At 41.0% G+C, this 26,395-nt stretch overlaps 1 protein-coding gene across 1 annotated transcript in view; it reads right to left on the reverse strand.

Annotated features, from left to right (window-relative positions):
- The window catches only part of plekhm3 (pleckstrin homology domain containing, family M, member 3), a 32,659-nt gene extending 12,703 nt beyond the window's left edge, over positions 1-19,956 (reverse strand). The window contains exons 1-4 of the mRNA XM_070915286.1: positions 19,419-19,956; positions 11,899-13,008; positions 3,530-3,675; positions 2,251-2,444 (exon numbers count right to left, since the gene is read on the reverse strand). Of these exons, the coding sequence (XP_070771387.1) occupies positions 2,251-2,444; positions 3,530-3,675; positions 11,899-13,008; positions 19,419-19,941 (1,973 nt within the window). The 5' untranslated portion in view covers positions 19,942-19,956. The remainder of the gene's footprint in view (positions 1-2,250; positions 2,445-3,529; positions 3,676-11,898; positions 13,009-19,418) is intronic.
- Between the last annotated feature and the right edge of the window lie 6,439 nt (positions 19,957-26,395).

Consider the following 26,395-nt stretch of genomic DNA (forward strand, 5'->3'; position numbering starts at 1 on the left):
ATTTAGCAACCACCTACAATAACCCAAGAACAGCAACCTGCAAACAACTCCCTAACATCCTCATCAAATCATCTAGCAAAGATGGCACAATATCATGCATGTAGCCATCAGGTACATATTTTAAATCCCTTTTTACAGTTAATTCTCTGGCCAATAACAACCGTTTACCTAATATGGGGCGGGTTTGATACGATGACTGAAAGAGGAGTGTCTTAAACAACCAAGATGGCTGCCACTGATGTGGAACGTTCTGTTGAATCTGCTATTGCCTTCGTATCAAACGAACTGGAAGGTATGTTTTCTTTAAAAAAAGAACTTCACTTAAGGCTTGTATGTGTGTTTGCTGTACTTCTGGATGCTCAGCGGTACATCACAGGTTTCATAGCTCTGATTAATTGTAGGTTTACCAATTGCGTCCATAGGCATTTTGGTCTGCGCCCCTTGGAAATCAGACATCAACTGAGACGTAATGTCAGGCGTAGTAACGGTTGCTTAGCAAAAGGTTCCATTCTAACCACAAACAGAGGGTTACAGATCGGGTATGAACCAAGAGTCCATGTTGTCAAAGCGTGTGCCGTGTGTATGACATTCTCATTATTAGGACTCATTCCCCATCCGTGTTACATTACAACAAGGTTTCTGTCATTAAGATTTGGACATCAGGAAGGCCTCACTTGCCACAAACACAATTACCAGTGAGATCAATTCACACCTTGACTGAACTTAGACAATAAAATAACAGAAGACAGCCTTTACGCTGCATACTAAGCAGGTCAAAGATTCCTGTGCAACATGCTATCAAACATGGAGTGCTCTCTAACTTACAGCCTTTAGTGCCTCATGTGGTTGTGTGTGCGATTGTGTATCCGTGGCTCTCTGCCTGTATGCAACAGACATCTCTCTTCAGATCCCCCCATGAAGTAGACTGATGACTAGGGGAAGGTTTTAGCGCCATGGCCCTCATCAATCCTGCAATGTTTGGAAGTGGCGGGGCACTAGCCGGTACTAGCTAATGGGACAGAAGTAAACACAGAGCGCCATGATGCTGCTCGTCTCTGAGCTGCTGCAACAGGGTGTGACTAATATGGGTTTTTTAAGGCTCATAAAAATACCAGTAGTTCTGGTGTGAAGCTACTTGGCAAGTCTGAGAAAAAACATTTTTATAGTGGGACATTAAAACTCTTTATGAAGACCAAAAATAATGACAGTTACACTAATTAGATTTTACAGTTAAAGCACCTTATGTTGATGTTCATGGATAACCGATTTGTGTAATTCTGCATCAGTAAATTTTCCAAACTTTTATTTTCCATAAACATAAAAACATGGTTCAGAGAAAGTAGTATTTGTCCAAACCAGCAGTAAGAGTGGACATTTTCCTTTGTTATTCCCTCGTTACTGTTGTTGTCTTTAATGGTAAGCTTGGCCTGAATGTTTTGCCTTGTTCTGCATACTGCCCTACAAACACTCTCGTAATGTCTTTTTTGCCATTACCTGCCCAGGATACTGAGGCTAATACTAGCATGGCTAGCATCTGACATCTGTAGCCTTTGACATTTTGTCTTTTGTCTCTAATGTATACTTTGCTTCTGTCAAATTAGTGAAATAATAACATCTTTACTTGTCGTACCTCAGAAGAGTATTAAAAACACACAGTCACATACTTGTGAGTACTTGTTTCTGGTAGGTGAGAAAATATGTTTTTGTTGTAAATGATCATGATAGAATATTAATCAGATTCCAGTCTGTCTGCTGAGGTGGATGATTCTCCTTCAGACATGGTCCGTCGGATCAGAGTGTATTAGTGACCTGGACCGGGGCAATGAGCATCCATCAGCTCACAGACAAGGCTTTCAGTCTGGGACCCCACTCAGATAAACAGTCACCCCCACCATCACACACATGAACATATATACACAGACACACATCTTTTATGTATATGCAGCATGCATATATATAGGATTATTAATGGAGTCATTTTGTATCTATAATAATAATAATAATCTGCTGCCTTCAACAAACAGAACAGAACATCTCTGCTGCAGAATAGCTTTTAAGTTGAACTATAAGATGCAACAATGTCACATCCAATTTTATTAGCTCGCATAGTATTTGTATCAACTTTCATTTTCTTCCAAACCTCTGTGCCGGTGAATAAGTATCATCTTTTAAATCTCTGCACAAGACACATTTTCTTTTGGAAAGTGCAACAGAAACACCCCACCACAGCAGACATCATCGCCAGTCTACCTTCGTCTGAGGTCCTCGGCAACGGTTGCTCGGCAGCTGAACAGGTAGGCCCGCAGTGACTGGAGCTGCTGACGGAGACGCAGCACAGTGCTGAGAGGCTCGCAGTGCTCATACAGACAAGGGTTGAGCTGCTGGACGTCCAGCAGGGGCTCCTCATACACAAACTCCAGGAACTCCTTGGCCTGTTTAGACACCTGCAGGAGCACATGAGTTGTTTACATCAGGCAACAGATAGAAGGGATGATACCCACCAAGTGTACGTTCCATGATTGTAATGGACGATGCAGGACTAAGAAGCCTCTAGTTTTTGTAAGGATTAAACAAAAGAGTGATTATTGAGCTTCAGAGGTGCTGGTAGGCTGATTTTCTTTACCTTTGGACAGAGCCAAGCTAGCTGTTTCCAGTCTTTATGCTAAGCTAAACTAACTTCTCCTGGCTGCAGCTTCATATTTTGCTTTTGAAATGTGGAACTATTTACTCTCATCTGCAACAATCAGATGAGAGTCAAAGACTCAAAAATGACATTTGATTTTAGCAGGCATACAGACCAAAAACAACCCTGTGTTAAAACAATGCAAGGGGCTTTTTTGGGGGCGTGTTGTTTCAGGTACCAGTGAGAAATGAAATACAACCCAGGAAATCCAGTTTGAGTACTAGATCCTAGAGTTTGAAGTTTTATCAGACGCTAAAACACTGTACTGCTGCAATTATTTTATCTTTTATCTCAACAATGACCAGGTAAAGAAATACAACATTCATGTTACAGTAATTACCATGAATGTGCGCTTGCATGTATTTGCTTGGCCACCGCAACACCAGATGACCTTTAAACCTTTTTGCTGGGGCCCATGGCGTTGCAGGACTAAAGTAAACGCACACATTCTTTTGGTGATCTGTCAGGAAACTCTTTGAATTAATCTCACATCACTGTCCATTACTGGAAACTAGTTGACCTTTATTTTAAATATATATATATTCTTATATTCTTATATTTGAAGAAAATAAGAATTTCTAAAATGTAATCCAGACTGACTAGAATTTGTTAAAATGGGACTTGAAGACCACATGAAAATAGGACTTAAATTTCCAGGAAAACTCTCACTTGGCTCTTTAATGGTGCCCTAATGCATCATAATACTTGCATCACATTACAAGACCTAAAGATACCCTGCTGATGTTCCAGTCGCTCAGAATGAGAAACTGCATACTTTCAAAGCTGGAACAGTCAGTATGTTGAGATGGTGGGTATTTTCATATCGTTGCGTGTTTGCTGTCCCACCTTGTGCTTGCTGGTGTCCCAGTTGTGCAGCAGGCGTGCCGGGATGAGGAAGGAGTTGTCCTGATGGCAGCTCTGGCAGTAGTACCAGCCGCTGTAGTAGCAAACCTTTGCCTTTCCTCTGGAAAGACCGACTGGACGCTGACAACCTGAGTAGGAAGTCATAGGGTAAGTATCTGTGTGTGCTTACATCTTATTAATAAACACAAATCTGATGCCATATGATACTCTAGGGTGTCTGAATGTCTCTGTAATCATGAGAAAACCAGGTAAACCACTTTTAAGAAAGTGCCAAAGGTGGAATTCAAACCAACAGCAACTTCTATCTTAATTTACAACAGAGAGATCCATATGAACTGCTCTTTGTGTCCATTTATGAGTCCATTTATGAGTCCTAACTGGCTAATTAGCCCTAAGGTGTTGCACAAGTCAGCTTTTGGTGTTAACAGTCTGCTGGAGTGGCGGGGAGAGCCAAGAACAGGAGAACACAAAGGTTGTAGAGCAAATAACTTGGCGTTAATATGTGTCAGTTTATTGCCCCTCTCTAAATACCACACTAATCCAGCAGAGTAAACCTGTAGATAATAAACAAGGTAGTCTAAGTTTAAAAGGAATTCTGCCCCCAATAAGGCAACATCTATGTTGTATCATGACCTATAAGAACTGGACAAAAACAGTGACAACTGATTTTATTGCACTGATTAGAGAATTGTAGAGAAATCCTTAAATGGAGGTGTTTATTCTAATCATGGGTGTAACTTCCAACCTATTTTAGAAAACATGCACATCATACAAAAAAAATCATCGGGAGCTGGACTAAACATAAGCACATAAGAAGTAAGCTCCAAATTTACTACACTATCACACAAAATTATCATGACAAGTGGCAAACTCTTTGGAAAGTATTTGAACTTCCTACAAACCCTTTGATTGGTCGAGCTTGTTGAAAGCTATAAACTGCGTGGCGGTAAGCTCTGCGGCCTGCAGACATTACTCAGGGAAAGAAAATACAAACACATGAACTTTCACTTTCTCTACCACACGTTAATTTAAGTTATATTCTGATTTATTGGAGATGATGTGTAATTACAATATACTAACAATATGCTAGAGGTGAAGAGAAATAACAGCTATGTTAGTAAAAGAAACCTAAGGGGTCAGTATGCAGCTTTAAGCCCTTGCCCCCACATTATTCCGACATTGGAAATGGGAGAGCTGCGTCCAACAATTTTTGTAACTTTGGTGTAATTTCTGTCACTCAATTAATGGCCAGTTTTCTGTGACTAATTAGAAGCTCACGCCTACTTTCTACTACTACTCTCTCAAGTTCTGTTTTTTAAGTCGTTACAGACACTTTTGCACACACAAAAGTGACAGAAACATTTTTCGTGTGTACAAAAAGACTGTCTAAAAGTGTATCTCCACATATTTCGACAACTATTGCATCCCGCCCCTCTTTATGACTGCTGGCTCTTTCACCCCACCTTCGAGTGTGGCCATGACAGCTATAAACACTTTTGTTACTTAGTTACCAATTTTAGTAACCAAAGACATTTTGGTGACCAAAACTATATTTAAGTCTTAAAGTCTTTGCATGCTGTATTTTTGTGGTCCTAGTTCTGGTTAAATGATCTATCTTTATATCTCAGGTCTCCTTCCACGAAACTAAATGTGGCGTTCTTGAGGAGTTAGTGCTTAAATGATGTTATGTTTGACAACCATGACCAATTTCACGATGAGCAACCTCATCATGATGTGTTATTTGCTGGAGATGCAGAAAATAGCAATTACATAACTGTTTTTTGGGGGGGGAGTCTATCTAATTTTATTGTGTCCACTCAAACTCCTGAAAACCACATCTACGTCCTTCAGTATGTCCAAAACTGAGCAATATTTTACTGACAGTTTAAATTATTTTGTATCTTCTTGTTTGGTGCATCTTCTAGTATTAATATCCATGTTTGCCAAAATCTACCAGCCAAACTCATTTGAAGTAATCCCTCAGAGTCTTCTTGCAGTAGTCACAACACAGCGGACTTAAGAAGGTGTTTGTAGACCTAAAAGACCAACAGATCCTCAGCTCTATTCAGCCTGATATCTGCCCCACTGTCTGCTTTGTCCTCTAGACTCTTTAAAGTTCATTCTTCACCCAAACACCCGGACCTGGTCTATGATCACACAAACAGCTGAGCGCCACAGTGCTGCAACAGGTGTCCCTTATCCACACAATCTTGGAGGACCTGGGGCCTGGAGGAAAACAGCGAATGAAGAGAGGTAGAGAAGAAAAGAAACGGAAGATTGTTATCTGTTTTTTTTTGTTGGAAAACAGAGGCATGGAAAGCTACAGAAAAGAAAAGACAGAGGAAGAGAGACGTGTGTCGGCCTGTTTGTCAGCGACGCTTCAACTCAAGAAACAACACAGACTGAAAAAGGGGGGAAAAAAAGACAGAATGAGTAAAAGGCTATCGAGAGATGAGAGGAAAGAAGGAATCGCATGAAAGAGAAGAAGAGTGAGATCAAACAAGGACAGATGAAGGCAGAGAATAAAGAGAAATTAGCCCAGCTACTTTTCTATCATAGACAAGAATCTGAGGTCTGAAAAAGACAGACAATGGTCTAATCAGCGCTGAGCGCTGGAGGCCAAAAGAAAGAAAAACAACTGGTGTTAGAGCACCAGTCAGCCACACATGGACTAAATGATGGACTGAACAATCATGTTAATAACCAATTAACCTGTTGATTTGTTTTCAGATTATTGATGATTCGTTCTGGGACGATGATTGACGATTTGTACGGCCGATGATCCAAAACCATAACGTTAATTTTGATTTATTAGAACTTGTTTTGGCCGTCCATTTTATTGGTTATGGTAGTATTGTGCCAACCGATAAATTGGCTTGGTCGATAACATATCAGTATTGCTTTAATGCAAGTCATTAAGTACAAAGGCATTGTAGTACAGAAATGATAAAGATTGGAGAGGTTGTTTAAAAACAGCGTCACATCAGCGTCTACATTACATCGGGTCGACACTGGATCACCGGCCATTGCACTTACACCTGATATTATTCATTAATAAGCGATAATTAATAAGTGATCCAATCTAATTATGCAAATTAACAAGGTGGGGCTGGCAGACTTGTCAATTAACAGTGTGTAAGGCAAGGGTAGTGAGTGACCGGTGGAGACTTTTTCTGTAGCCTTGCTAACAAGGCTAACAGTACTTAATACCCTCGTCTTGCACGTCACATTGGTCCCTCGAGAACCTCACCAAGCTGTGCTGCTGTTGGGTTGTCTGGAGCTTTTTGTCCTGTGGCCTTTTAACTTAAATATTTTTCTTGTGAGAGAGAATGTGGCTCAACTGTAGAAACTGCATTTATAACCATCAGACTTTTGATCTCAGTGTGAGTCAGACCACCTCCTGATGTGGTCTGGCTGTTCCGATCACATTCTCATTGCAATACTTTCTGCCAGTTTCGCTGTATCCCTAAAACACTTTATTGAACGGCTGTGTGCCAAACATGGCAGTAATGTATAAATTATCAGTCTCCATTTTCACCACTTTGTTTAACCAAAGTTTAAACAATGGATATTTGTTTTTCCTTTGGTTGAAATCATTGCTTGTGGATACGATGGGGAAAAAAAGACGACAACAAAGTCTTATCTTTTTGAAGGACCCATGATCGAATACATATGTGTAACTCAGATTTAGGCTAATTACAGCAGTGCACTCGTGCTGTTGTTGGGGTGGATGCTCTTTCAAAAAAACCACAGTCCTCTGGTTGGGAGCCAGCAGGCAGAGGGGATGGTCAACAGTCAGAGAAACACTGTGTCACTTCGAGGAAAGAGCTGACCACCAGGCCGGCTTTCAGGCCAACTGTGGCCTCGTCTTTGGTCTGCTGCTGTTGGGACCAAAGGAACAAAGACACATACGTATGTAGCCTGAAAACATTCGCAAACGAAATAACAACCTTAAACCGTAACCTCAAATTCTATATCATGAGGAAAAGAAGAGAACACACCCACACACACAGGCAAATGTACTTTTACCAAAAGCTGAGGAAGTCTGTAAATCTGATGCTGACAACACCGTAGGGATTCTCACCACCTTTTGAGTAGACCGATTGCAATGTTGTATAAACAGAAAATAAATGCAGTAAGTGTTTGTTTTGTTCCTTCAAATAACTAACATTGTATGTTATGCTTTATTAAGCAATTAAGGGAGTTAGTAAATATTACATATTGTAAGATATGTACGTATATAAAGTATAAATATATATATATACTCAGTGTCCACTTTATTAGGTACACCTGTACAGTCTAATGCAATCCAATACAACTGTTCTGCCATAAAGCTATCTATTTTCATGATGCCTATAATGTTCAGGTTGTTTTGACACTGTCATAGAGGTGTTGATTAAATTATATGTTTATTATTGAGGTCATAGTTTGTGGTGGTGTTGCACTGCATCGCATTATATTCAGAAGTGTTTCTAATAATCTGCCTCCCTCACGAATGTATATGGGAAGGACAAAAACATAGAAACACCTCTCAATATAATGTAGTACAACAGCACAACACCACCTTTAAGTATAAGCTCAAAAATAAATAAAAGTGCATTTTCACATTCCCTTCAATTGGATTGTTGAATTAGATTGTACAGGTGTACCTGATAATGTGGCCCCTGAGTTTAAATAAGTAGATGGTAAATAAAGTGTACAAATAAGTATACAAAGTCTATATATGTTAATTATGTATGTTGTGTTAATTTAAGAAGGAACTATTAATACTTGCTGCTGCTAACTACTTCCTCCATTATCAGCACAGAGTAACAACTGCTTTCTCTTCTCGTCTCTGATCTTTTATGGCTCTTTCTGGGACGAAGAGAAAGAGGGACAGAGGGAAAGATGAATGGGAATTCAAACGTAGCTCAAAGGTCTACCGATTGTACCGCGGCTCTCTGTAGTGAGAGAGGGTCACTTTGACCTGCCCACGGTGAGCATACGGTGGTGAGAGAGAGAGAAAGAGACATAGAGATACAGAGAGTGAGAGAGAGATGACATCAGGGCAAAAAGGGGCTAACGCTTTCATCTGCCCGCCGCTGGTTTTAAACCACCACACCTCTGAGGACGCTGGTGTGTGTGTGTGTGTGTGTGTGTGTGTGTGTGTGTGTGTGTGTGTGTGTTATGTACATGTGTGTGAATTAAAACGGGAAAAAACGAGAGAAGCCTGAGCTTTGATGTGTCTCATTCACACCGACCAAACACTCGAGTGAAAATGTGCACAAATGGAGAGTACTATGAGTAAGACAGTTAGTGTGTGTGTGTGTGTGTGTGTGTGTGTGTTAGAGAGAGACTGTCTATCTTTTGATGTGAGCCCGCCTCCTACTTCCTCTATTCCCTCATATCTACTGATTCCCACTTCACCCGAAGCCCCCCCCCCACCGTCCAACAGATTCACATGGTCTGTCGGGGGCCTGAGAATGTGCTCCAGTGCAACGACAGGGGTCACCAAACCTGGAGGACACACACTGCACAATATGCATGTGTGTGTGTGTGTGTGTGTGTGTGTGTGTGTGTGTGTGTGTGTGTGTGTGTGTGTGTGTGTGTGTGTGTGTGTGTTGAGGGGTGATGGGGAGTCCCAGGTCTTCAAACAAACACTAACCGTTTCCTTCAAAAGGAATCAAAAACGAAGCAAGTAATTAGTTGAATACATTTTACATTTTGATGTTAAATAACCAATCACTCGATATGTATGGATGGACGGAGCATGCATATGCAAAAGCACAGACTTGAATCAAGTTCAAAGACAAATCAGTGGAGACTAAAGTAGCATGAGGGACTGCAGTCGCTTCCATCAAGAGATCTTGTTTAGATTAGTGGCTTCATATATGAACAATCTGATATGTATTCAGGTTAACAACAGAAGGTGAATGTTTTTGATGAATTAGGCTTCTGGGGGGGTTTTGAGGGCCAATATGAGTATTTACTGTAGATGTTTAATTCTTTTATTCTTCAATTCAGTCGAAGTTGGATCCAGTTGGACGAAGCCTGGCAGAAAAAGAAGGCGGTACACATCTTAGTCTGTCTCTAAATAATTTGACTTCCCTACCCGGTCTGTGGCACTCCAACTGAAGACATAAAGCTTACTAATATATAGTTTCATTTTTAAGCAAGACTAAGAGTCACTGTAATAATCATTGTGCAATATGCAAGATGTAACAAACTGCATCACAACATAAATGGGTGACACTGACTAACCAATATGTTGATTGTTTTCCATTAAATATGAAGTCTATAAAATGTCAGAAAATAGAGGAAATTACCATCATAAGTTGCCAGAGCTCAAGTTGACGTCCGACCAACATCCCAAAATCCAGCAGGTACAGTATATAGGGATCACTCTAACTCTTCTGTCAATCCTCTTCCTCCCCTCCTCCTCTTAACCGGCTCTTCCTCTGACAGTCTGATAGAGGCCATGTCTATTTGTTTACTACAGAACGTGTAATATAAAAAATGGGCCACATTTCAATAAAAAGGAGTTGGCAGGCGACCAAGGAGAGGCTGCTGCGAGAGCCAGAGGAGAGCAGTGGATAGAAGAAAAAAAAAAAGATCGAAAAACCTATACCGTTTAATTTAAGATTGTTATTTTACAGCTGGTGAGAGTGAAATTGAAAGATGAATTTCCCAACTGAAAAAAACATGAAAATGATAACTAGAAAACTACAAAAGCACAAGACCTCTAACAATAACTCATGGACAGTTTTAAGGCCTTGAATTAAAATGGTGTAAAATACTTTTTTCAGCACCTGCTAAGTAACACTGCAGGAGACTAAGAAGGGATACAGTCAAATAAATGAGAGGGGGGGCAGAGCGAGAAAGGGAGACAAAAAGAGGGACAGGCTGTGAGTGTGAATGAACTGGTGAAAGGAAAAAGAAAAAAAGGGGAGGAAAAGGAGGGAAATAAACGGACTGAGCGAGCAGAGGTGTGCTCTGTATAGAAAATGGACGTATCCAGCTGTCCCTCCCATCCAGCTCTACCCAGAAACCCTTCAATCAAACAACTACGATCAAGCCTGACCACTGTAGCATCCCCAGGCCGCTTTCATTCGTCCTCATTCATTCATTCATTCATCCATTTTTCCTCTCCTCCGGTGCTTTAAGCCTACCAATTATCATCAGCTGCCCCCAGACGGCCTCTGTCCTTGTTCCTGTTTCAGCTGGCCTTTCAAACAGCCCCTGCATTAATAAGCCAGTTGTTACAAATAAAAAGGGAGGTGAGCGGTGATTATTCAAAGCCCTCCTAAGAGAGAGAGAGGAAGCCCACGTTTTCACACCCAGGGAGAGTAAAAGCACCGCCTGCCATTTATGGGGCTGTCCAAGAGCCTGGTATGGAGACTAACAGGAGTAATAATAAAGGAGGGAGAGAGGCTGTAAAAAAAAGGTAAAAGACTAAATACTGAAAAACACCGAAAACCACTGGCTGACAAGAATGGGTAGATGCATCCAAACAGACAACATCCTTCATTTATCTGTTCAACAGAGTGAAAATAATAAAACCACTTAAACCACTTGCATCAAGTGTCCAGCAGTTAAACCTTTGAAATGAAAATGATTTTCCATATTCAAAGAATTCACAGATTCTGGATTTAAGAGTAGAGTATTTTAAAGTAGAAATTTTAGCCAGGTAATGTTTGGTAGAAAAACCATTTCAGACACAAATTATTATTCAAATCTGAGTATTTTTATGTCTGTAAACATGTCTGAAGGGATCTTTAAACTCAGGGTCATACACATACACACAACTATTATTAAAGCCAGTAACTAAATATTTTACTTAAATATAACTTTGCCCTTTTGTTCTCTTCTAGAATATAAACAAGTAAGAACCTTTGCCAGTCAGTAATAAAGATTTAAATGGATAATACATTTGGAACCGGTTCCAACACCCTACCCTAGGACCAACTACAAAGGAGGAAAGAAATACATTCAGTCTCAACTAACGGACTCAAATCGGGCACACTGCGGATCATGGTCGGCATCTTAAACCCAAAGCTACTTTGAGGATGAAGGTAACTGAACTGAAAATTTATCAGTATATCTTTAATACATTCTGCCGCAGAGACAGTTAGGTGAGGAGTCTTGAGATTGTGGATGCCATGTTGAAATTTCTAACCTTTGTGGGTAAATTTGTGTTGGAAAAACGTGAGGCCATAAGAAGAGAGGAAAATACAGAAAAAAATGGCTAATATTTAATCACTCTCGTGATCTTCTTATACAACAGTTTGTCAGTCTGTGTGTGTGTGTGTGTGTGTGTGTGTGTGTGTGTGTGTGTGTGTGTGTGTGTGTGTGCGTACGCGAAGGTCTTTTACCTGCACACCTGAAGCTCTGAGCAGTGAGCCCCTTCTCCACAGCCAGACAGGTGAGAATACTGAGGAAACTGGTGGTGACTGACTGCCGCTTGGCTCTCTGGGCCTCCCTCTGTCTCCTGTCCCTGGATGGTTTTGATCTCAACAGCACTCCCTGGAGACCTGGAGCTCCTTCTCCTGACTCTCCCCCTTCTTCTTGGGCAGGCCTCTGCGCTCTGACCGCCTCCCGCAGAACCTCCACCCATTCCTGGGCCTTGAGCTGATCGTCCGCCCGAAGTCTGACTACCACTTTTGGGAAAACTACCTGGAAGCAGTCTCCTCTATCTGTCCATGGCTCTCCGTTCTCTGGCTCCTGATCGTGCTGCACAGCCAAGCAAGAGACCAGGGAGCACTGGAGGACAGGCTGGGACACAGACCCACGGCCCTCTGTAGGGAAGGCCCGGAGAGTGGATCTGGTCAGGACGAAGGTGAAGGCCCGCCAGTTGTTCTGATCCATCAGCTGGTGGAGCAGACCAGCTTTGAGGACGTCCTGGCAGCGCTGGGTGAACAGAGGCAGAGTGGTGGGTCTGCTCAGCACGCCAGAATTAGGCTGGAGAGAGAGTGACGCCTCTGCTGAGGTAGGGGTGTCGCTGTCACCATCAGGCCTGGTGTCAAGCCCCGATGGAGAGGGTGACGAGGAGGGTGACATGGGTGCAGGAAACTTGGCGTTCTGTTGCTTTTCCACTCCTGTCTTGCGCTGGCGGTTCTCCTGCCTCAAAGGTCTGGCTGCCTGCACCTTCTCCCACATCAACCGCCTCCACTCCATGGCCTCCCATTGGTTGGCCGCCCTCAGCTGGAGACGCGTGCTGTTGAAGAACAAAGCCTGGAGCGTGCGTTGATCGGCAGGCTGGGTGATCTGGCCTTGCTGGCTGCTGGGTGCTGGTGAGATGACGCTCTGGCAGTGTGACAGAGAGTAGGCGGTGCCCAGCTGGCGGTTGGCGCTGTTGTCCAGAGTGTAAAGCCGGAGCTCACAGGGTGTCAGTTCGACGTGGCAGGGTGTCCATCGGCCCCGGGGCCCCTCACGCTGCTCCATCGCACCCTGCTTCACCACACTGCTACTGTTGCTTTTATCAGCTGGACAGAGATACAGAGGAGGAGGGAAAATAAACAGAAATGAGACACAGATGGGTAATGTGTGTGTGTTCAGGATAAACACATTTGAGACAACAAACAGTTTTGTTCTGAATAAACACCTTCCCACTGGCCAACCAGGTACAGGTCATCTAATCCTCTGTGGGCACAATTAACAGGTCAGATACTAAACATTGTGTCTTAAAAACATTGACCATGCTGATATAAACACCTTGTCACTGGATCAATGTGACTTAAAGTAAACAAGATCAGTTCTTAGCTTTAAAGGAGTACTCCAATCAAAAACCACTGAAAACGTTTGAATATCAAACATTCGCCCTCTGTAAGCTTGACAGTTCTGAAAAGTCTTCGTGGATGTTGGCAGCTGTAGTTTTTGGAGGCTTCCGTCATTGCTAATGGTGTTTTCCACCTACATACTTCTGATATTTTCAGTGCAGTCCTTCTGAACAATATAATGTCTCTTCTGACCTTTTATTGACACAAATCAAACCACTCCTGCACCATGATCCACCTCTAAGCCATTGATCTGTATGATCTTGATAATCATCGCTTAGCCAGTAAAATGCCAAATAGGCCACGCGCAAGGACCCAATAGCACTCAACAGTAGAGTGTTTAGCTCTCGGGAACATACGGATCAATGTTAAAGTGTATTATGCTGCAGAGGTGGTGTGAGGAATTTTTATGCTTTTTGCCATGACTCTGGGTCTCCACTGGAATCCACTGTCACTGCTGTGAATCCAAGATGACTATAGCTGACATCCTACATGGACATCGAGACTGAATCCATGCCACTGAACTGCACAGCTTGTCCTCTTGGTTTGTTTATGCAGCTTTTTCTCCCAGTTTGCCTGAATCTTTACACCTCTAATTGGTCTCAGGAACCTTAATCTAGATGGGCCAGTTTCCTACAGATGGTAGCTCATCAGAGGCTTGCGGCTGTGACGTTGGTATTTTGGTAAGAGATAGCCTAGCGCAGGTGCTCCTCTGAGAACGTTTCTTGTCACCAAGGCAGGAAGAAACAGTATTGTTAAGGAGGCCACTAGGCAAACTGTCCCACTTCCTTAATCTGAAGGCCAGACGCACACCCTCTCCCTATTTTGGCCCTTTTCTCTCCGTTCTTTCACTGCTGCTGCTCAGGAGGTTTGTTTTACCCTCATTTATGTCTTTCCTCTCTCCATCTCCTTTTGTGATTATGGAGTGTTTTCTCCTTGATTAAGGAGGGTTCAGTCTCAGGTAGACAACAGGCGCCGACCTCTGCTAGGACATAAAACTGGGCCAGCCTTTATTATGAGCTATGCTGCATTCCCTGCCTTCAAATAAGTACTCCAGACACATTGAATAGTGCAGCCACACCAGAATTTGGTGCCTCATCTTGCTGTCTTGAATTTTGTCTGATATCTGATATCCCTACTTGTTATCTATAACCTTTTCTTTGCTTCCCACTGTTTTGGATCAGTGTTCCAATCTTTATTCTAGAAATTTAAGCATAATGTTGAGCTCTCAAAGAAACAGAAAATGGCCAAAGCATGTACACTACTTTTTGGTGCAATACCAGATTTGAGGATACTGGATTTTTGAGGCCAATACATAAACACATTTTATGATGCTGATGAAGATATTTCACATTTGACATCATCGTCATCAACTTTACATCAAAGTAAGCAACAGTAATTATAAGATAATACTCCATTTTGAACAGTAACAGCAGAACTTTAAATGACACAAAATGCATAATATAGCCTAATAAACTTGAATTAGCGAAAGCCAGCGAAATTATACATAAAAATACAGCCTATAAAACACGTACTTCTGTAGTTCTGCAACTTCTTTTTGCATATCCGCCTTCATATTTGTCTATACTGCAATATCTGAGATAAATCAATACCTAATCTGATGATAATAATCTTAAGTAAGCCAACACTTTACAAAATCACAATCAAGTGCGAAAAGAAAAGAGCAATACAACAGTATTAAATACGAAAGGAACTTTTTGAAGTCCATACCATAGACTGTATATAAAGATGGACGACATCACAGCTCCCCAAAAGTGAAGCCAAAACATCTTGATCGCCCCCTGGTGACTGGCTGCAGTATAGGTCATAAACCCCACCCCCTCCATGTTAGCGGAAAATACATTTTCCCATTTAGGTAGTCGTTATCACGCTCACGTTTGTGCAAGTGTTCATTTTTCTGATACGTTTGGTTTTAATTAGTCATTTGATGCTATAAAAACGGGGTGAAACGTCATGATTGGCAGCTGAGATTGACTGTGGTGTAGCAATGATTCAACATGTCAGGTACCCAAACCATTTCGAAAAACGAACTTAACCACATGCCAGTGACCTGTGGAGGAATATTTGGGAACTTTAGCCATACGTCAGTGGTTTAAAGCACCCAGCGTTTCACACCACTCAGTGACACCAAATACTGTGCAAAAGATTTCAATCTCAACGCACTGTATCTTCTCCACCAAAAACAGGAAGAGAGGGAAGCACCTGCAACACAGAGCACGCTAGCAAAACCCTACGAGCTACAGTATTAAACTGGTGACAAACAGATGAATCTTTAGGACTTAAAATAGAGCAGACTGAGGACTGACTGACCTGTCACCTAATCTATGAGCTGCCTGCAGGTGCACTAATTTGGTGATTTGCAGGTCAAAAGACATGTACACGTCTAAAATAAGACTAAGACACATTTGGTTATAAAGCGAAAGGGTTTTAGATGTTATATACAATCATTATTTAGACAGTATTTCATCTACTATACTGCTTCAAATTGAAATAGCTACTGAAATGCTGTTGAAACAATGGTTATATGTTACTTAGACATCAACGTCTCACCTTTTTAGTCCAGTCTTAACCTTCATATTTAGACGTCTTTTAATGGGTAGACAGGTTTACTTAAAAAGAACAACAATCACCTATTCCCATTCCCCAAACCAATCCCACTGACTAATTTAATTGTAAACCCCCACCAGGAGCAGTGTAATTGGCAGATAAATCACTCAAGGAGGGAAAAGGAAAGGCTAAATCCTTCACAGTTCCTGTTAACTAGACGGTGGCGAGTCAAGTGCCTCATCAATCTTATCAAAACAGCAGTAGACATGGTGTCACTCCCGGGGTCTCGGACTTTGCATTTTAACACACATTTTGCTGAAGGAACAAATGAATATGCAAATAAGTTTAGCTGGAACCAAGTCCGGCTGACTGGCAGTCTTCACGCTTGGGAGGGTCGAGATGAGAATTAGGCATTGTGGAGAAGAAAACTGCTCTGTTCAATTAGCCTTCATCTCCACCTGGTGGGTTTTGACATCACACTCCAGCAATGGTCTAATATGCACATACAAGCCTTCAACCAGAATTAACACTTTTCTCTGAGCGCTGCAAACTAACTATCCAGTGCCGCTGCCCTGAAGTCAAGACGCAAACCTCCACTTCAGCCTTAAACATGCAACCTCACCCACTGATGAGGTACCCAATCGTCATATTACGTGTTGTTTTACGATCTAACAGACTCCCGCCCCACGGACACCAGAGTACACATTGACTGCAAACGAAACAGTAGGCATCTGCAGCCACACACAGGTACACCATCCATTTTAAACCGCAGCGCTTATCCTGTTCAGGGTCATAGTGGGCTGAAGATATCCCAGCATGCACTGGGTGGGAGGTACAGTAGGGGGGCTACACACAGTGGACATGTGGCCAGTCTATCACAGGACTTGAACATACATAGACAAACATATTTACATCTACAAGTAAATTTAGAGGTATTTTATTCCGGAAGTCAGAACTTACACATCAGTCAACAAGTCATTTGAGTGTGTGTGTGTGTGTGTGTGTGTGTGTGTGTGAGAGTGTGTGTGTGTCATCTGGGACTAAATACAGTGGTAAATCCCCAAGTTGAGTAAGGCCAGAAATCAGGTGGGGAGAGGATGTGTGTAATGAATGATGCATTCAGATACAACAGGAAATGAAACAGCACGGAGGAAGCACAAACACATACAAAGTCAGCAGAAAGACGCAAACAGAAGCAGATTGGCTCTCGCAAACTGATAGTGATACAATCTCAAATTTCAAAATCAGAGAAAACTCTCAACTGTCAGATGAGACTTCACCTTATTGTATGTACTCTGTCTACACACAGTCACCCAAGCGCGCGCGCGCGCACACACACACACACACACACACACACACACACACACACACACACACACATATATATAATACTCGTGGCTTACTGTTTTTTTTCCCTTTAAAACAATCAAATTAGCTTTTACGTAGATCTGGGGCTGCATGTAATGCTTGTTTTCAATGAATCTATTAATGTTTGGTCTTTAAAATATCAGAAAATTACCAAAATGCCACAAATCCCAGGGACCAGCTTTTTCTTCTGAACTAAAGTCCCAAACACAAAGATTTTCAATTTGCGATAAAACAGAGAAAAGCAGCAAATCCTTACATTTTACTGTAGAAATCAGAACCAGTAAATAGTTGGCACTTTTGTTTGATGAATGACTTGAACACTACATCAAACGTTTGGGTGATTAATGTTTTGTTGATTGACTAACTGGTTAATTATTATTGTTATTAACAATTTAAAATCAGTTTTCTTGCACGGACCTTGCATTTCTATAAACAACAAATTATTGAGGAATGCTTGCAAGAAAATGTGCAACCAAAAAGTGACCTATTGTTTACAAGAATCATACAAACTGATGAATGTAGCCTTCAGAGTTCAGTGGGTAATGTTATAAAATATAAGTGAGCTTTAATAAAAGCTACACATATAGCCTGTTTGGGCCCATGTACTGTAGACGTGTATTGTGTTTATAATAATGATCATCATTTCCATTTACCATCTAAACATCCCCAGCTGTCACTAATGGAAAGGCAAACAGGTTTTTTTTTCCAATGTGAATGAAGAGACATAGCGAGGCCGAGCTAAATCACTCTGCCTTCTGCTTATTACCGTCCTTTTCCTACTTCTCTCCTTTCAATACACATCCAGCCAAACTAAATAGCCTGATGCCTTTTCACACATATGCTAATACTAAATAATCCTGCCAGTATCAGGGGCCGGGTAATTGGGTTGCCTCTTCTCTCGCCTCATTTGAGTCCATTTGCTGACAGGATTACAGGCTATTATCCCTCAGGATCCCTTAGGATCTCCTTAGGCCTTCAGATGGCCAAAAACACACAAACAAATGGTGTGTGTGTGTGTGTGTGTGTGTGTGTGTGTGTGTGTGTGTGTTGGGCTCTCTGCCTGAGTACTGACTGTCATAGCACAGCTGTGTCATTTCAAGTTATCATCATCTTCTATCATTATTGCTTTCTCTGAGGATGCTTCAGCATAAGTACAGCATACGCCCCAATCTGCAGCACAAATAGTCCGGGACTTCTGTCCTCCGAAACAAGAAGAGAAAGCTTTCCAGTGAACGGACGGTCGATCAGAGCAAAGGAAGAGGAGGTGTGCGTGTTTCTGACGGGTAGGGGCCGGCCTGTTGGCTAAGAATTACTTCAGGTTTAATGAGTTGGTCACCAGAGTACATGACGTCCCCCTTCATGCCACAAATGTCCAATTAGGCAAATCCAATGCGATTAAAGTGTCAGTTCACCCACATTAGAAAACATATATTTTCCCACTTAGCTTAAGTGATAGCTTTGCAGATGGTAGTTTGGGCATTCATTTCCCATGGTTTTGATATATCTGCCACTGAGATTTCTGCCACCACCTCAGTACAATGGAGGTTAATAGAGCAAACTCAACATGTGTTTTCAGAAACAGTGTCCCAGTTATTCTGGATAATCAAGAGTTGAGGTCTCAAATTATACTCGGAGTAATCAGGTCGTGGAGGGTCTTGTTTTAGTGTGTCAATATGTTAGTACATGCAAAAAATGCTAGGAAGGAAAATGAAATATACTGCAGTAAAACATTTGAAAAGTATCAGCATTTGTGCAAAATATACAAAGAAGAGAGAATGTGGAGACATAAAAACTAGGTGAATTTGTTTCTTATATACTGTAAGATGTGCAAAATAAGCATTCTTTGCACGTAATCAGGGATAAATGTTTCTTTGCATCCAAACATAAAATGCAAAAGGTCTATGCTTCCACACAGTTACGCAAAAAGTAAAAAATTACCATAAAATGTTCCCAGAGCTCAGTGGACGTCTTCAAATTGATTGTTTTGTCAAGTCAATTTTATATCTATAGCCATGATAAATTATTTTGTCTGATCAACTGTCCAAAACCCAAAGACTATCAATATTGTTGTCAATAAATCTTCAGCTCATTGATTAATCAATTCATCTTTTCAGCTCCATCACAGACCTGAAATATTTGTACTCACTTCGTACACCAGACTCACACTGTGGATGTGAACTCACCGTCTTGCTGGTGGTTGAGGATCATGTTCTTCAGTGTGTTGCAGTCCACAGTGGTCAGTCCGTTGTCTGTGTATGCAGACGGCCGATAGTTGACGTCCGACCTGGACCGGTTGTGTCCCTTCTTGAAGGCTGAGCTGGACGCGGAGTTGGCGGTGTTGTTGGTGCACTCCTTGGTGTGGGCTGCCAGGTCGTTGGTGGAGCGAGCTCGGCATCTCTTGCCGTGCCTCAAGCCCATCCCCAGCCCCAATACGCTGAAGTTGTCGGCCCAGGCTAGGCCTAGGGGCCCCACCTCTGGTTGCTCTCCAGCCAGCAGGCTCCACACGCCACTGGAGCTCAGCTTCCCCAGCGCGGCACTGGACACCTCCTGCAGCTGCTTAGGCTGCCTGGAAGGCTGGAGGGTCCCTGTTTGAGCTTGGCTTGGACCTTGGCCTTGAATCCCGTCCATGCAGTGGATAAAGTCCTCGGTGGCTTCAAGAGCCGGGCTGATATCGCCCACCATGTCAAGCTGCTCAAGACCCTCCATGGCTGGGCCTTCCCCTGAGCTAGAAGCCTCACAACTAGATGGTTTTCCTAAATGGGCACAAAAACCCCGCTAGCAGCATCCACATGTCCAACAAATCAAACTAGTCAGCTGGTCAAATGCAAATCTTTTAGGTATGACAAGCTAGGAAGGGTTGAGGAAGATCCAAGCAGCCTACAGGCTTCACAATCTGCTGTCTGAAGCCAAGTCCTGCTCCCCCCCCTCAAGATAGGGCCTTCCTCCAGGGTAACAGTCTTCCTTTTCCAATGGTGTGTCTCTAGCTCCGAGGGAGAGTCGACTACCTCTCGGGGGTAAAGCTACTGTGGCTTCATGCCAGAGCTTAACAGGACTGGCAGCAGATTTGGGACTCCCCAAATCGAGCCAATTTGGGTGGGAAACTAAGTTACCTAGCCAGATACACACACACTTTGGAAAGGAAAAAAAAACCCTGTAAAATCCCTCTGATCAGACTGAAATGTTCAGGGGCTGGATGATGTGATGTCAAAATCAACCATCAACTTCATTATTTGTGTTTTGGTTTGGCCCGTCAGGTGGCTGCGAGGTCATCGAATGGAGACTTTTTGTGGCTTCACTGTAACAAAGGGAAGAGATAAAGAGGAAATAGTAAAGAGGAAGCACGTAGAACAAACACCGAGAATGGAAACACTGCTGACAGAAAGAATACTGGTATTAATTTAGACATAAAACCGACTCTTGTTCCACGTGCTTTCTTAAAATTGAAATAGAGGCTTTGCCAAGAGAAAAGCAAGATGAGAGGATAATGAAGCCTCTGGTTTAAAACATTAAGCTTCAATCTGCCCACCGGCCTACAGTACCTTCATCACATTGAGACCAGAGCTTCAATTTCTTCCTCAGCAAATAGAAACGATCATCCTCCCTCACATGTCCTGATGAAATAATACTTGACTTCCTCCTCAGCTGCTTATCACTGGACTGAGCAGGCAGAGAGGAAGCAGGCCTGGGTGGGGTTCCCATCCATCTGCCTGCCCGCCTGTCTCTTCTGATTCTCTCCACTCCTCTGTGTGTCTTTCTCTCTCTCTCTATAATATATATATATATATATATACACACTTCTCTCTTTATCATTTGTGCTCTCTCACCCTCATTGATTTTGTTCTCCTCTACAGCTCAGCCTCTTTTACTTTTCTCTACATATGAATTATTAAGGCCATTACATCACTGCATTTTCTAGTAGGGCCGGGCAAGAATATTTACGATTTATTCATGACAATTCGTAGATACAAATGAGGATATTATCGTAGATATCACTGTGATTTTAATGCTCTTTAATGGTCTTATTCGGGTATTTATTAACTATATATATGCATTATGCTTACACAGGTAAAACCATGCAGTCCACTACTACATAGCACCAGGACATTCAGTGCTGGTAAACAGTTCCAACATTAGACTGAAACTGCTGACCCAAGTGTCATTTTCACATTTTCAGTCACAATCAGTTTCTTTCTGTCTAAAATGTATTTCAAATCTTATTTCATTAGGATGGATGCTAAACAAAAAAATGTAATTGAGATTAAAAAAAAAGATAAAAATTGCACTAATCACTAGATGACATTTTGTTAGCAATGCAGTTTGTGTATGTGTGTGTGTTGGGATAATAAAGGAGCCAAAAGCTCTTGCAAAAATAGAAGGGTAGCACTGCAGTGCTGATCCCTAACACTGACTAGTGTATTTTAACACCCTGTATCAACACCAACATATTTACCATGACATCATCTGCCTGCAGATACAGCTCTGACCTAACTGGGCATCGTCATCACGGTTAGTTACTCATCGAGCTTCCCACTGAACTACTGTTGACTCACACATGCTGTCAAGCCAATGCAGCCAACACTCAACACTACTTTTGATCAGCGATGACTAAAACTCAAAGACTGTGGCCATCACAAGGAAAACAGCTGAACGAACAAAAATCAATAAATCACTGTACTGATTTGATAGACTTTTGTTCAGTAAACATCCTATATTTTGCTCTCACTGTCTAAATGTGTACATTGTTACATCTAATTTGGTCTGATAATCAGACTGAACTGCCATTTTGTTTCACTTCATTATTTTTATATACTATATTTCATTCACTAAGAAAGTCTGGGATGTGTCAACTCAGGGGTCTGCAACAAGGCTACATCTGTTTAGGTTTTTGTGTGGATCCATGTGCTACAAATAGTAGAGTGTAATTTTCTATCAACTAAAAGGAGTTCTACTTTTAGGAAAGCCAGAAATATTCTGTATCTAAGAGAAAAATAGGGTTTAAAAAGAAGAGCTACCCATCCTGTTCCACTTGCTAGTTCATATTCAGGTTGAAGCTGCATGTTTTGAACTTTGTTTACCATTTACAGTGTAATTAATCTGCCTCACACAAGCACATAATGCTGAAATACATAAACAAGAAAACATGAGCACAATATGGAATGTGAGGTGGCTTGAAAACATATTTGTATAACAATGAATATGTAAAGTAAATGCACATGGGTGGTCTTTCACTGAAGTCTGCACATTCTGGGATGATAAACTGCCTTTTATAGATCTTACGTGAAAAATAGCTCACCAGCTACATTCTTAAGTGTATTCTCTCTTTAACGCAGCACCTCGCGTCTTCTGGTTTATTGCTTAATTAAACATAATTCATTATTAATTCTTACACTCAGGCTGCGGAACAATTTATAGCCATCCGACAATCACACACACCTTAGTTAAGATGCTCACACCATTTGAAATTCTACTTTATACATATGTGTATAAGTACAAGTGTTTTTACTATGCTGTATGCACGTTATCACACTCAGATTAAAGCACCAATACAATTTAAATGTTTCTATGTCTTTTGTCTGGTGGTTTTTTTTATGTTTTTATAATGTGGCCTTGAGAGCAATTATACCTCATTCGGTTGTATTTTTTTATGGTTGGAATAACAAACTTTAACATCAATATGTAACTACAGCTATTACAATAGAAAGTAGCAGGTGACATGAAGACTTTGAATGTATCACTGGTCCTCAGCTCTAACGCTGGTTAGCTCATCTCATCTTTAATTCCTTAAGTAACGTTACACAATGATATTACTTGAGTTTAATGAGGCTAGCAGCAATCAGAAATGAAAAACAACCGAATTCAAGCCCCAGCACTGTTGTTTGTGTGCGTGTGTTTGCATAAACACACAGTCAGCATCTCAGCAGTAAACAGTGACAGAGGTGAAGCCACGGTCAGCCTTTCGGGTAGCTACGTTAACCTGCTACATAAGCTAGCTCGCTAATACGTCCTGTTTATCACGACACACATACTGTACATAGATACATATATAAAATCGATTAACTACTCTGGAAGCTGACTGAATAAGGCCTGTTTTCATCCCCAGCTAATGTGATGTGAGCCGGGGCTAGTTAGCTAGCAGCTAACGCTAGCCTCTCTCCATCCTTGAACAATGTCACTATAACACAAGATAAAACTGTTCGCTCACTCAAGTCATTACCAGCATGCACCAGTGGATCTGTACTGGTATTGACTTGTGGTGAAACTGGTGCCGTTCACAAGCTGCATAACATAAATCGAGACTCACCTTACTGTGTTTACCACTATGTCATTTTGACAGTCCGTCAGCGATAAAGTCCTCTGAGGTAACTGAGGCTACAGGATGAAGGTTCCGTGTAACGTTAGTATATTATAAACAGTATGTAGCGTACACAGTGTTATTCGTTTATCACATAAACCACTCAGAAATCATCGCATTATAAAAGTCCGTATGAGCCAGTATTTCATAAAAATATAATGCATTGGAATAAATACAGAAAGGTTGTTGAATGAACCAGTACATAATAAAATGATTGCGCAAACTGTTAGAATTCAACACATGACTTTTTTAATAGTTTTTAATAGTGTGCAGAAATCAGGTCACATTTACATATTCATATCACACGTTTCATTTCCCTTTTTTAATATTTCTGTCTTGAAAGTGCCATTTTCAGAATAAGGAAAGAGAAAAAAACAAACACATAAATAAGTAAATACATTTAAAGGTAAGATAAGAAGGAACTTTTTTTTATCCCAAGGGAAATTGTTTGCAGTAGTTGCAGTATAAGTGTAATAGTGCAAATATAAAATATAAGACATCAAAAAGGTGCCAATCCAAAATATACATAATGCCAAAAATATAAACAGGTCATCTGTAAGGATTATTCTTGGTGAGTTGCATATAGATATGCATGAGAAGACATATACTGTCTATAGCTATGTATACATACAAAATGTAACTGTGAACACATACCCTGAATGGTGAAGGTAACATGTACAGTCAAAAAAAACAACAGCTGTCATCACCATTATCACATTCAACTCATGACTATTAAATGTAATCTCATCATTCTTATCATCATAGTGACGCATACTGGAGTATGGCTTTATTTTATAGCAATGTCTAATTTTAAAACCTTTTGACAAAATTTTAGTTCAATTTTATGGTGAGATGTTTCCCATTAAAGTTTCGAGACATGTTAGAAATACACTAAGCCATTTCTGTGTTTTGTTTTTGTTCTGTTTCTTTCTTCATTATAATGACCCAAAAGCTGCTCAAAGATACAAAAAAAAAAAAAGTTTTACCAAATCTTAGGAGCTTTTTACATTTTCCTGACACCCATTCTCTGTCTTTCACTAATGTGTTCTGTATTAAGCTGTTATACACAGGGCATTTCCATTGTTTTCATTATCATGAAATGGGATAAAAATCCCTAAAAGGCATGATCAATACCACACTTCATAGCAGGAGGTGGCGCATTTATTTAGTCTCACAAAGAAAGGTCGTGACTCACGTCTTTACAGACGAATCTGACCAAGATGGGAAGCGGACCGGAGAGTGGAGGACAAAGCAGAGGTGGAGAATAGTTTCCCCCTAATGGGCTGCTTGAAGCTGCCCCAGCACCCAGTTTCAGTGTCCAACAGAGAGAAAAATCTTTCAACAGGGACACAGTAATTCTCCTCCAACCTGTGTTCCAACAAGGGCTGAATCAATATATGGGGCCAATAAAGGACTTTCTTTTAATAAAAACATATTTGTGGATCAATATTGTCCACCTCCAATGTCATAGATATCCAGTTTCATTCATTAGATCAGTACGAGATCTGTATTACATCTGTTTGCAAGTATAATTAAAACTTAAGAAAACTAAATAGGAGTATGGGAGGGTGGATGTTGCATTGCTCAGATTATATAGGTGAAAACTGCTTTGTGTGCAGATCACCAACAAAGCACAATAAAATCTGACATGTTAAGGTCACTTCTGCTTTTTTACCTAATGTTGAGGCAGGGCCTGTGACAGAATCTACTTTTAATTTAATAATAGTTAATTAGGCCTTCATTTTTATATTATGATTACGTTACAACCTGAAATGCAGCTAACATGGAGTCAGGTAGTGTTGACCCCATTCTTCAAATGTGATTTAACTGATCCAGGTTAAAATGCTGTTATCAGGCTAAAATGATCCTATTAATTCTCATCCAGATAAAAGATTGATTTGTTGAACTTTATCTTGAGTAACAGTGCGCTCTTATCTTCAAATAAAGGCAACATGACTAGAGATTTGAGTTGGCGAGGTTCTCCGTCGTGGACGTGCAAGAAACTATTCAGTGGAAATCATGAGCCTGCTATAAAAATAAAATCTTACTTAAATCTCAGAAAATGCAGCTTTTATTGCATAAACAATTTTCAGCAAAGTGAGTTCTGCAGTTAATCATTTAATACGTTTTAAATGCCATGTGTTCTGGCTCCATTAGTCTTTAAACAGTCAGAATATTTTAGTTGAGCTCAGGTGTTTTTAACACAACAAACTTTTATTTTGTTGTATATTTTATCGTGTATAAGTACAGGTGACTCTTCATTATGATAACTAAATTGTGATAATTACAACAGATCATAGTGATTTCTCAATTCCCTGCATGTTCTCTTCTAAAGTCATAGAAGAGAACATGCTTTCATTATGAATCTAAGAAAGCAAGACATTTGTATTTGAACCCTAAAACTTCATTATCCAGCTAACTGTCAGTAAGGTGATTCACGTCAAATTGTCAACATTCTCATCTGGATGGTTTTCCACATACGAAGGACTTGAATATGTTCGGGATAATATTCACAGTGAAATACTGAAAAATGCCATTTTCTTAATGTTTTGTTAGGAAGGGTAAATTAGAGTAAAATTACTGATTATCAGGAGCTCCAATCCAAGAAAAATCATCAGCTCTCAAAAGCCCATTTGAAGAAAACCCCAGTTGGACCTCCTCCTCCTCCTTTCTCTGAATGCTCTTTGTCTGAATTTGTTTCAAAAGTTTTCCCCAGTGAAGGAGAGGAGGGCCAGTCCGCCCTAATGGGATTTACTATGTTACTCTCTCTGCAGCATTGTTGCAGGATAATTGTCCAATATAAATCTT

The sequence above is a fragment of the Enoplosus armatus genome, chromosome 11, assembly GCF_043641665.1.
Source record: "Enoplosus armatus isolate fEnoArm2 chromosome 11, fEnoArm2.hap1, whole genome shotgun sequence".
NCBI classification, from domain to species: domain Eukaryota; kingdom Metazoa; phylum Chordata; class Actinopteri; order Centrarchiformes; family Enoplosidae; genus Enoplosus; species Enoplosus armatus.